This window comes from Lathamus discolor, chromosome 6 (genome assembly GCF_037157495.1).
Source record: "Lathamus discolor isolate bLatDis1 chromosome 6, bLatDis1.hap1, whole genome shotgun sequence".
Classification (NCBI taxonomy): Eukaryota; Metazoa; Chordata; class Aves; order Psittaciformes; family Psittacidae; genus Lathamus; species Lathamus discolor.
The window spans coordinates 58,412,045-58,424,895 of NC_088889.1; the positions used below are offsets into that span (position 1 = coordinate 58,412,045).

A 12,851-nucleotide genomic window follows, 5' to 3' on the forward strand; every position below is an offset into this window, starting at 1 on the left:
GTGCAGTGCCTGGAAGGACTGCTGCCTGCCTGACTGCAGAGCCAGCCATCACAAGCTACACACATTTAGGAGGTGCCAGAGGGGCACGGATGTGCACAGATTTCTCTTTCTGTAGGGAGATAAGGCTGAAACAGTCCCGTACATCAGGAGCAGGTGGCAGGAGTGCAGCCCCAGCGATGCTGGGGGAAGTGGCAACACCGCTACCTCCAGGCAGGATCTCTGTCTGCACTTTACAAACATTCATGTGGGTTGATCTGCCGTGCTCCATAAACCTTTCCCAGACTAAATTTTGCTTAGGAACACTCTCAAAGCAGCACTCATGGCATTTTCCTTGTGACCTTCAAAAAGTACATTTCCTAAGGCGTTTCCCTGGAAGTGTCTTTTCAGGCTGCTGAAAAAGCCAGGGGCTCGGTTTCAAAACTCAATGAGCTGATGAGCTCTCACTTGTCTGCAGTGAGGGTCTGGGGGCTCCTGTGCAGCCGTGGTGGGGGGCACTGCCATCCACATAGCTCACTCCCGAGACAACTTACTGCTCTCCCACCGCAGCGCTGCCACTGCCAGCAAACGGGATTTCTTCCCTGTCTGTCTTCCCCAGAATGAGGTGGTGCTTCTCCATGTTTATGACACACTGTAGAGAACAGATGCTTTTAGGTAAGAGGGAAAACTGCAATTCACAGTGGTCCCAGCTCCCCCAGCGTGGGTAAAAGCCTTGCTGTAAAACCCCTACCTTCAGAGATTTCAGTGTTTGCAGCCCAAAGGAGAAGGGTTTCTCAGAGTCTTCTGAAAAATAGGAACATTTAAGTTTATACATTCAAAATGCTCTCCCATGTTTTTTGTCAGTGACTCCCTCCTTCCTTCATGGTGGCTCTGCTAAACAGAGCCCTGTTCATAAAGGGACCGAGTTACTCCATGATCAAACAAGAGCAGGTGGATACGCCTGCAGGGAGACATGGTGGTCTCTCCTCACAAAGTGCGAGCCCGGTGCTGCCAGCACAGCCCTGCGAAAACATCCATTCTCACTCACTCCATTTCTCCCTCCCTCCCTGCCTGTTTCTCCCCCACCCTCCTTCCATCTGAGGGGCCCTCAGGCGCTTGTGCTGCAGAAGATCAGTATTTCTATTTTAACTTCAACGTGTTTCTGAAGCTTCATTTTCCCCTGGGTGGGAGGGAGTAGAGCCCCAGCCGCGTGAGGAGCGCACTCACACTCACCCACGACAATGGCGCTGCACTGCACGGGGACCGCTCCCACTGTGATGGCGAGGCTCTCGATCTGGCCGATCGCCCCCACCTTGTGTGGCAATGGAAGCATCTCCTCTTCGTCAGGGAGTTCTTTGAGATGCTCCTTTAACCTGCACGTGGAAAACACTTCTGACGTGACATGGACATGGTTCAGCTGCTCCAGCAAGGGGCAAACAGGGTTTGGAAGTGCTCTTAGCTTGCTCATATTACCATGTCATTAGCAGAAAGCTGCTTCCTTGGGAGGTTTTCTGTGATGCTCTGCATACAGCCAGCAGCCTACACACATGTCAGCCCATAGCACGACCCATGACACAGCCCCAGCCCTTGCCCAAGCAGAACTCCTTACTGGATTTTGGTTTTTACCTGGGGAATCTTTTTTCCTACATTTCCTCAAGACTTGGGGAAGCTGCTGATCCAAAATTGCTTCTAATGCAGTGTGGGTGTAAGGAAGGGATATTCCAGCTCCCACAGTGGAGCCACGGACACCATGTCCTCCCCTCACAGCCAGGGCAGCATGCCTGAACCACGCTTGTTAGCAGGTGCTGCTGCTGGGTTTACTGAGAGGAAATAGGGACAGATCAATCCCATTCAGCTCAAGACAAGAAAAAAGGCTGTCAGGGATATCTCAGGTACAGTCGTTTCTTCTGTCTACACCCCATGAGCTAGTCTGACAACACTGATTAATTATTTAGCTTAAGTTTCTCTTTTGAACTGAACAAGAACCTAATGGCAAGGCATTTCAAGGCGGTGATCTCTCCTTTGGATAAAAGCTGTATTGCTTTTTGGCTATTTGGAGAACCTCTGTGCTGAGCTGCATTGCAGCAGGGAGTGTGTGTGTCTGCCCATCCATCCTGGGGGGACCAGCTTCCCGTAGTCTGTTTCCCCCCATTTGTCCCCACCTCAGGGCACAGGCCGTGACACTGGAGCCAGGGCCCAAACAGTGCTCACATACCAGCTACACCCCCTCATCCACAGGGGATTTCTTACACGGGGGCAAGCAACCTCCAAGCTCCCCCTCTGCTTCCCTCCAAGGCGAGGGGAAGAGCTTGAACCGCACTGTGACAAGATGCAGAAAGACTTTTGCAAGAGAAGGGAGGAACTGAGCCTGTGCCTTGGGCACATGCATGCTGCTTTTAGGGGCTGGGCCCCCAGAGACCCCAGCATCAGAGACCATCCCAGAGCTGCTGAGCCTCGGCTGCAGGCAGCAGCACCTGGCAAAACCACTGCGGGTCCACTCCTGCCCTGGCGGGACCTAGAGCACAATGGCCTAGCACACCTCCTGCCTGCTGCTTTCCGGGCTGGATTTAAGCAATGCTCGTGTTTTATCAGTGCCACACGCGAGAGACCGCTTTGAAGTAAAACATCCTGGAGCAGTGCCTGTTGTCACACAGGACCTCCCACAGCGATGGCAGAGCGAGCCAGGCATCAAAGCCCTGGTTTTGACCCACTTTGTTAATCTGGCTTTATAGTGTCTGTCCCTGCAAACACAAACAGCAAAGGAGCTGCAGGAAGCTGCCTGCGAGGCAGCCATGCCCACTGCACACGTCAGCTGGCAGTGCGTGCGGCACAGGGTGCTGCTCTGGCCGTGCCGTCTGCCTGCACGCCTAACGTGGCTCCTGCACACCCCAGTGTCAGTGGGTCCCACTTAGTACAAACCAAAGCTCACTCATTGCCAATGAGTAATAGTGGGGAGGGACATGGGCCTTTAATCTGCAGCTATCCAGTTTATGGCTACCAGGGTGGTCTCGCTCAAATCAGGAGGGAATCCCCATAAGATGAGAGCAGAAACTGGCTCTAATCTACTTCTTAAGCACTCTTTAAATCATAGAATCAACTAGGTTGGAAAAGACCTTGAAGATCATCAAGTCCAACCTTAACCCCAAGGACTGCCAAGTCCACCACTAAAGCATATCACTGAGGGCCTCATCTACATGTTTTTGAGCACTTCCAGGGATCATGATTCCACCACTGCCCGGGCAGCCTGTTCCAATGTCTGATCACCCTCTCCATGGAGAAATTGTTACTAATATCCAGTCCAAACCTCTTCTGGCACAATCCAGGCAGCACTGCTGAAGCAGACTGGTGCAGAAAAAGCTACAGAGGGTGTGCCTGAGTAGCACAGAGAGCAGATGAGCTGTCAAGAGCATCACTGTGCAACTCAGACATGTTGAGCAGCCAATGCAGCATCTTGCAAGATGAGACCACTCCAAACACACTGTTGTCATCCAGGAGCTAGGCCGAGAAGCTCCACAGTTTGTGACAAGTTTGCAATAAACACAGCCACCTTCCAGCCACTGAACACTGTTGTGCAAAGAAGTAATTACTGTCTGGACAGAAAACAGGCACCATTAATCCAGGGCCATACAGTAGTGCTCAGGGAGCAACTGTGATTGGGTTTTGTATAATCACTGCAAGTCAGTGATAAAAAGCAATGATTCCATGTGTATAAAGTGCCAAAATCTCCTTGATACTCTGTGAGCTTATGCCTGATCCTGCTCCTCAGACACCAGTGGGAGTTCTGCTGCAAATGGCAGTCAGCTCTCTAGTGCTACGTACATACATTTCCCTTCAACTGGGAGAAATTTATTATTGGGGGTAGCATCAGACAGCAGACTTCAAGCACATGCATGCACACAGCTGCACAGCTGCCCTGGGGACACACAAGACAGGGGTGTAAGGGTTGTGCAGCTCTTTCTTGAAGCACTGAATGACAAAAAGGCAGGCACTGAAAAGATGTGAACGCATCCAACCCTCTGAAGGGATTTACTCAAAGGTGAATAGCTTGGTACAAGTGGCTTTCTTTTTCAGCTCCCTGCAAAGACATTTATGAATAAGCCAGGATTTGGATGTAACAGGAAGCTCAGGGCTTGCCCAGGCACAGCCCAAAGCAATCCTTCCAGAATGGCCATTGCTGGTGAGAGCAAAGCCCCAGCCACGGGAGCACTGCCTGTGCTGCCAGGTGCCACGAGTTCCCACACAAGAGAAATCCAGCTGGATATTTACCCTAGCCTGTCCAGGCAAGAAGACGACATGAGGTTGTGCTGTGAGCCAGTGTCCACCACAGCCTTCAGCTCCTTCCCCGCACACTGCAAGAGCAAGCAGAGATGGGAGATAACGCATAGGATGCGGGATGAGCACAGGATATCTGGGATCTCTGCTCCACACACAGCAGTCTGTGCTGAAATGCCAACATCTCCTTGTGCCAGCCCATCTCCGCTCCACCACACATTCAGTGCCCACAGGGTATCACCTCATCCACTCCAGGCACCCAAGAGGTGTCTCTTAAGCTGCTTTTTGAATAAGGTGGTGCTACTAAACAACATGGTGTTGGGTCCTGATCCCTTCCCAGCAGCAGAAGGGGCAGCCCCAGGCAGGGGGGGATATTGTGGAGTGCAGGACATACAAAGGAGCGTGAGGGTAAGGAGGAGAAATGTGAGATTACTCCTGGGGAAAGCAAAGAGGAATGGTGCTTGAAGAAAACAACTTGGCTGTGAGCACAGGGATTCACCATCCATAATTACTCCTCGGCATTTCAGCATGCTGCCCCAGCCTGGCTACTCCCTCTGCCCCGATGTCCAAGGGAAGACGTCCATCAGGCCAGCTTTCCCTGTGCTACCCAGGTGGGTGTCTGTGCCGCAGCAGCCCTGAACTGCAGAGGGAGAGCATCCACACAGCTGTGACAACCCTGGTGGAGGGCGACCCTGACTGGGAAACGCAGCACCATAGGATCACAGAATGGTTTGGCTTGGCAGGGACCTTAAAGACCATCCACTTCCAGCCCCTGCCGCGGGAGGGAAAAGTGGAGAATGAGAGCACAGCAATAACACTGGGAGGTGGGGAAAGGGAGTCTGGGGAGGGACTGTTACCTGGCAGCTCACCACTATGAGCTCCTCATCCTCTGTTTTCCCTGAGCTGCCCAGTTTGGTTTGGTTCAGCTTGTTGGTCTGTGCTGAGATATCGCTCTTTGGAGCCCAGCTGCCACGGCTGCTTCGTATCTTTGATAGATTTGTCTCCATCAGGCGCTTCTGCAGGATATTATGTGGTTGCTTTAAGAAACAAACACACACAGAAGAGTAGGGTGAAGTCAGAGGAAAGCCACAAAGTGACCTGCATTGCCAGACTGCTTGTGGTGCCCCTGGGCCGGTACTGCTCCTGTGAGAGGGGTGCCCTAAAGTCTCCCTGCTGCCCAGACTACATGTACTCTTCGTAGCCTACATCTATGTGCTCTCCTGCCAGCTCTGGCTTACCTTGACTAAAGAGAACTGCTTCATATTGGCAAGGGAATAATCCATTCAGGATATTAACTAGAATTTAGAGGGATGCCTTTCTGTTTCCAAACTCAAGGTTTGATTTCAGGTAGAAATCAAAACAAATCAGGCTTTTCCAAGTAGTGTTTCAGCCTAAATAGCTGTATTATTGCCTATCATCTGTTGATAGATATGGGGAATCCTGCAGTGAAGTGAAAAGTTAAGAGATAACAAATCGGCATTCCACCCAAGTATGGAAAAGGTGCATGGACTTACTGAATGAACACAGATGCTTACATTGAGCACTGGCATTGCTGGCATAGGAATTACCTGTGTCCAGCCTCCACCTCTGGCAATGCTTTTGGTGTGAATTCACCCAGAATTTAAGAAGCTGATTTGTTTGTCTGTGCATTGGCTCTTTACAGGTGCATGTGAACAAGGCACAGCTGCAAGAAGAGATCTACAGATGGTGTCTTCTGTCAGGGCTGATCAGAATTTGGTCTCAAACTGCCCTGCATCCCTCTTCCCCCCACATTTGTATTGAACTGCTAAGCGTGAGTAAGTGGGCCCAATCCTGGGTGACATACCACAAGAGGGAAAGGAGACGAGAGGAAGGGGTAAGATCAGCCAAGGTAGGTAGGTATTCCCCCAGGAACCCCCAGCAGTTCATGTGGCTGCTTCTCACTTCCTCTGCATTTCCACTTGGTCTGTGAGAAGCATGTTGCCTCTCAAAATCTCCTCCAACTGCTTTCCCAAAAGCCTTTTTATGTTGCATGTTTGTCACGGATGGATGCACGTACTGCGCTGGAGGTGAAATGACTGCTTGATTATCTGCTCATTTCTCTGCCTGGCTAATCTCACATACACACCCCATTACTGCCCTTGCCTTCCAGTACTCATTTCTCCACAGTGAGACCTTCTTACCGGCTTATTCCTGGATTTTTGCATCCATATTAAATATGCCTGTGTGTCTGCTGGGACATCTGAACCAGCAAACCTCTTCATCCCAAGGGAATTTCAGTGGGATCAGGATAACTTTGAAAACCTCAGACCACGGTCCCCTGAGGTGGCCAGCATGCACCTCTGCGTGCAGTGCTGTGCCTCATCTTTAAAAGAATCTGTGGCACATTAAATAGCAGCACTTCCAGCAGGCTAATGCAACTTGGCATCATCCTAAAATAACTGCAACCACGTTAGTGCTTCAGATCCTGCTGTTAAGCTGGACCTTACTGATCAGATTGGGTAGATGCAGCCAACACCAGTGGTCACCAGGACATGTAATCTTTTTTCCCCACTTTTCACTGTTCTTCTGCATAAAACCTGCGTCTTGAAAGGGCGTAGAATTTGATGACCATTTTCAGTCACAGGTGCTGTGTGTGACCAGCATGCCAGGGAGCATGTCCTGTGTAAAGACGATAACGTAGCCATGCTCCCAGCACCAGGAAGAGATCAGATCTAACACTGTCTTGCCTCCTTCACGTGCAAAGAGCAACAAAGCTCCAGCACTTCTCCGGTGACCACTGCCTTCCCACGGAGAGTGAACAGCAGAAACCAGCATCGCTTAAGTAGATTAAAGGCAGGCACACTGGCTCCACAGTGGACCCTGTGCTGAGGGACGAGCAAATCACCGTAGAAACGAGGACTCCCCCGCATGAGGCAGAGGCTGTAGGTGCACAGTCAGCACTGTAATTCACCTCCAAGGCTCCTCACCTAAGCAAAAATGCTCAAGACTGACAGTGTGTGACATCCTTCTTACCCTTTGTGTTTGCCTGAAACTGAGGCACACATCTGGAGGAACAATTCTTCATCAAAAAACCCCAGAGTACAGGATAGGGGACTGGGGAAGCAGATGGGTGAAGTTCCCAGCTGGCCAGAAGGCAGCCAGTCATGTAGTGGTCACCTCCTCGTGCCCACCCCTGCTGACCTAGGACCCATTTCTGCACGGCATCGTCCAGGGCAGTCTGGATGCTCGTCTGGTCTGATGGGCCTCAATCACATTGCCAGACACCTATGAAGGGACAAGCTGGAGAAGAGCAAGTCACCGCACATCACTGCAATTTTATCCATCACCTGCCCTTGATTTAAACCTAAATGTTTTCTACTACACATTCTCCTATGGGTTGTTAACCACTTACATATGTGGGTTTCTTCAGGCCCTCGTTTTATGAATCCTATATGGGACACATCACTGAAAGGAAAAAGTCCAGCACTCAGCAAACATGAGTTACCACCACAACGGGATTGTCTTTTGTTGACGCTTGCTCTTCTGAAAGCCACAGCAAATCCTGCCTGTGGGGGGACAAATGTTGCTTACATGGTGCTCCAGTACAAAAATAATCCAGCAAGAGGGGGCTGGAAAGGTTCCCTGAAGCGCCATCCTGTCTCAGGCTATTAATTAGTTTGCTTTCACTTGTATTTCCCTCGACTCTCATGTGCAACAGTGAGGGATGTTAGTCACGGAGATGACTCAAGTGATGGATACATACTCGGTGAACAGATAATGTGCCAGGGGACATTTGCAAGCGCACATTTTGCTGGAAAGCTGCAAGCAGACCATGGCTGGGAGGGAGGGAAAGAAGGAAAACCGCCCTGTGACTGCGATGGGATGTGATCTCTATCCGGCACGGGCTGGCCACACAGCCAGGACCAGTGCTTGAAGTAACCCGGATTACCTGGAATTGTCTTTCTGTGCACTGCACATGACTGTCCAAAGTCGTCTAAAAAAATAGAATGTTACATTCCATTGTGTGAGTGCAAAACAAATAAGTCATTTCCTAGCATCATTCAGCACAATGCAAATACAAACCAGGACTTTCATCATAAGGGGTCTCCCTTTCCATCCCTGAGACTTTGCAAAAACCTGTAATCCCCTGAAAAAGTCACTGTAAGAAACTGAAAGGAGCGGAGACACCAGCTGCTGCTGAACCCAATTACCACTGTCTGTCAAACCCACAAGTAAATCCGTGCTGTTTTGTTCCTCTCTATAAGGAAGCGCATTGCTGCAGCTTGCAGCATCCTTCTCACTGGAAGGTTTCCAACTGTTTTGGCTTCTAGATCTGGGGATAACGAGACCCATCAACAACAGTTTTAGTCAGGTGCAGGTGAAAGCCAGGGTAGGTGCCAGCTCCTCCGCTCCCCAAACCCGTGCTGGGAGGTTTGTGCTCTCTTCCGTACCTCGACAGTAGGAAAAAGGAGTTTTAATGCACCAATGGAGCCCATCCTGAGAAATGATTAATTCCTCTCTCTTCTTCCCATTCTTCATCCAAATTCCCCTCCTCCACGAGCAGCCCATATTCGTGTGCTGTCAGCCCCTCGCGCAGGGGGACAAGGTGGGACACGAGATGCCCCCTGCTCTCCTGCACCCCCTTGGGTGCCCCGGCAACTGCCAGGTTCTCAAACACTTATTGTTGTTGTTTGTTTCTATTTATAACTTTCCTTCCCAGCTTGTAAAGCAATGGGGGATTGTTCCGGGGAAAGCCCCCCAAAACCAGTCTGGCAGCTCTTCAGTTGAGGATGAAGTGTCAGAGCATGAGGAGCAGCTGCCAACAGCCAGCACATCCTGCCCAAGGGGGTCTGGGCTCGCAGTTACAGTGCCAGGAAGACCAAATCCCACCTAACCACCATCCTGTGCTAGTTCTCTGGGCTTCAGGGAGGAGGCTGGCAGTGAGGCACCAAAACAGAACCATTTCTGCTCTGTACATCCAGCCCTACGTTTGCCAAATTCAGTGTATGCTATGCTATAGGTTGGTCTTATCCTAGGCAAAGTGGAATACGTAAAGCGAGCAAAGAACTAGAAGAGTTCTGTCCAATCCAGAGCAATGCACTGGAAACTACCTGCCTATATGGGGCATCACCAGGACAGATGCTTCAGGAGAGGAATAAAGGCACAGAAGGTGGGGACACAGCACAGCCGCCACAGTGACCCGCTGCCTCCTCACTGTGCACAGCACTCCCTGCACTGCTGCCACAAAGAAAGGGATTTCTCCCCAAATTGGAGCGGTCGCTGCCAGCTGTCACCCTGACAGATGGGACCTGTCCTTGCCTGTCCCTGTCTCTGGAAGCTGTTACCTCCTCTCTTCCCTTGGAGAGGTCACTGGAAAACCCCTGTGGGGAAACCCTGCATCAGTAACACCAGTCACATCAAAAGCCCTTTACCCACATCACCACAGCTGTCACACAGCTTTAGGCATGAAAACGTGCTGCTCTGATAGGAGGTGTGCAGGTACTCACAGGAAAGACATGCAGACACCCCTGATGCCCAGGGCCTCCCGACCACGCAGCTCAATGCCTCTGGTTTGGGACCATGCCAAGGTGGAGTCCCACATTTGAAGGCTCTTGGTGCTTCTCCAGTCTCAGAGATGCACAACCCCCGACTCATCCTGGGGGAAACTCTTTTGACTTCCAGGCAGCCATGGCACCAGGACCCACACGGTGGGTCGTCTTGAGGCGATGCTCATTGTTGTCCTGGCCACGTGGAGCATGAGCACAGAAGTGCTGGCAGTGTGGCTCAGCTGCAACACAACCCACTGCAACAACTCTGGAATTCATGGCATCATCTATGGTGCTGGGGGAATGGGTTAGTTTTGTCACTTTGGGGGCTCTCCATACATCCCATGATGGGGAGCATCATGGCCCCTCCCAGGGCCAGAAGGCTGTAGCCAAGCTGAGCCCTTGATGTGCCCACTGTCCCATCACCCCTTACTGTGGCATGGGGACAAGAAGGGTTCTGCAGTGGGGTGGCCCATGGCTGCTCAGTTCTCACCCCATCCCTGGCCAGAGACACCCCACAGCTGGGTAGCTGGGCAGGCAGCACACCTCTGCCATGCTGCACCTCCTTATTGTCCCTGGATCAGGAGCTGAGGACTCCCCAGGGCCCCTGCCCTTCTGGAGAGTAACCCCCTGCCCTCCCCCAGACCCTCCTGGCAGGGGCTGTGGTTGCAGCAGGCGCGACGCTGCAGCCGCGGCTCAGATGGTGCGGGCACAGGAGCAGGGAGGAAACCTCGATGGCCTTCCCGTGACCAGGGCCACGGTGAAGAGCCCCGTGCTCTGCCTCTGCCGCCGGCACCAAACCTGTTCCTCACTGCTGCAGGGACAAGGTGCTCAGTGCCCCTGGCTCCTGTTACCTGTTGCCTCTTGTCTGGGCAGAGCAGAACCCCCAGGCTTCAGGGTCCCAGCCCCATACACTGTGGGTCACTGAGCCACGGCGTGTTATTTAGACTCTGCAGAGAATAGTAGTAACACCACCATCACACTCTGAACAGCACTTTGTAGCTCACAAGCAGAGAGTTGGCATTCATGGTGACCAGGAATGCTCCCTCCGAGCCTTTCCCTGGGAATGAACTTCACTCCCTACAACTGCAAAACATTTGCAATGTCAAAACCAGTCACCTCCAAGTGCACTGCAGAGAACAGCCAACTCATTGCACTTAGCCAGGCAGAGCCAAGCCTAGTCCGGCTGAGCAGGAAGGCTGTGACAGAACAGAAATACACCACTAAAAATAAGAAGATTCACTTTTTTCAATGAACCTGTATCAAGTATTGAGCGAATCAAACATTGTGTGCTACAAGGTGCAAGAATTTTGCAACAATTGGCCAAAAAACCACAAAGGAGCTCTCCTGGGCACAATGTGTTTTCTGCATTTTGCTCCTTACATCAGAACTTTTGGTATTTAGATTGGATATAAGGAAGAAATTCTTTCCTGTTAGGGTGCTGAGGCAGGGAGGTTGCGCAGGGAGGTTGTGAATGCTCCATCCCTGGCAGTGTTCAAGGCCAGGTTGGACAGAGCCTTGGGTGGGATGGTTTAGTGTGAGGTGTCCCTGCCCATGGCAGGGGGGTTGGAACTTGATGGTCTTAAGGTTCTTTCCAACCCTAACTATTCTATGATTCTATAATTCTATGTATTAGATTGAAGTATCATTTGCCATTAGAGAAAGCTCAAACATTTGCACACATTAACATAGAAATGCTCTCCAGCCCCTGGACATGATGAAGAATATCATGTAGAACATCATACGTCAGCTACAGGATCACACGGACCATTGCATATGTAAGTATTTAAAACCTAGAATTATGTATCTTCATTTGAAACCCCCACATATGCATCAGCCTTTATCAAAGTGTAATCCTGGCAGGTTCACATTTTGAAGTACTAGTGACTGCACTTTACTGGATCTTTTCTGATTATATGTTGTGTGTACATATGCATCACAGGCAAACATACGTGTATAGATGTATGCATTACATGAAGCCATTTTGATTTACTCTGATTCAGAGAGGATTTTGTACTGAAAACAGCACCCCATTTTCATGCAAATGGGATAAAAGAATTAAAAGCTTCCAGACCCAAGTGTCAGCCATCTGAAAGCACCTCCTGGCAAAAAGCGCCCTGGTGATAACTAGTGTCGTGTTTCTACTCCCTTCCTTTTACATAGAAAAGCCTCATTTTTCTTTAATCAATTTCCACAAACAATCAACTTCTCCTGACAGAAAAAAAAAGCACAAAGATAACAAAACATAGACATTGCCCTACCCGCTTCTTAAGCCTCTTTCCAGCAAACACAGTAGAAAGCCTTACAGTATCTTTGGAAGTGCCCAGCTTCTTCAGCCCATCCAGAGGGAGGAGATCTGCAGAATCCTTGTGAATAAACTGAACCGCCTGCTTCATCCTCCTCTGCTGGCGGAGAGATGCCGCTTCCCTGATCTCCACTTCTTTCCTGCCCGGCTCTGTCAGGATACCCGAGTAAAACATCTTTCCCCCCGCGTACAGCTCACTTCTCGAGGATGTGCCTCTCCCAGAGACGGAGCTGAGGAGATGCTCTGTCGCCCGCGCTTTATAACCCGAGCCTGGTGACGTCTGGAGACCGGCAGGTACTTCCAGCCAGCGCAGCCGAGTAAAGGAGGGGTTGGGCTCGTTGCTATAGGTCGCACAAACAGCGGCGGGTAAGCTCAGGCTGGGTCCGACGAATAAATCAGCGCCGTTTCTCTCCACTGCCTCTCCTGAAGTGAGATCAGCCGCAGGCATCCGACAGCTCTCAAAGCCCCCCAGCAGCCTCACAGGCAGGAAAGACAACGCTGGAGCACTGGAGCAAACAGCCCCAGGGGCCCGCACACCTCCCAGCCAGCCTCTGCAGGCACAGCTTCTTTGGGTCTGCACAGGGAGTCCGGGCTGTCACAGGAAGTGATGGCTGCCTGGCAGTCCTGGATGCTGCTGCCCCACAGGCCTGGGGTGATGCAGCCCCACACAGACTGCGTATCTGGCCACACTGGGGTTTGCTACCTTATGCCTGTGTACACAGCAGGGTTAGGGAGGGCTCTGGATGCCATTGGCCTCGCCAAAGCACTGCAGTCACCAATCTGCGTGTCAC

At 51.2% G+C, this 12,851-nt stretch overlaps 1 protein-coding gene across 1 annotated transcript; it reads right to left on the minus strand.

Moving 5' to 3' along the window:
* Window positions 1-526: 526 nt before the first annotated feature.
* NRIP3 (nuclear receptor interacting protein 3) lies at window positions 527-12,235 on the minus strand. The gene is made up of 6 exons (XM_065685906.1): window positions 12,062-12,235; window positions 5,106-5,285; window positions 4,243-4,325; window positions 1,210-1,349; window positions 728-780; window positions 527-628 (listed from the first exon to the last, which is right to left on the minus strand). The coding sequence occupies exons 1-6, from the start codon at window positions 12,233-12,235 to the stop codon at window positions 527-529; spliced, it is 732 nt and encodes a 243-aa protein (XP_065541978.1).
* Window positions 12,236-12,851: the final 616 nt, after the last annotated feature.

What these genes read in the sequence shown, in the direction of transcription:
- NRIP3 (XM_065685906.1), bottom strand. Translation starts at nt 12,235, where the DNA reads ATGTTTTACTCGGGTATCCTGACAGAGCCGGGCAGGAAAGAAGTGGAG. An exon ending in TGGGCACTTCCAAAGATACT is followed by an intron (nt 5,286 to 12,061) that starts GTAAGGCTTTCT and finishes TGTTTCTTAAAG; the next exon opens with CAACCACATAATATCCTGCA. An exon ending in TCATAGTGGTGAGCTGCCAG is followed by an intron (nt 4,326 to 5,105) that starts GTAACAGTCCCT and finishes TTGCTCTTGCAG; the next exon opens with TGTGCGGGGAAGGAGCTGAA.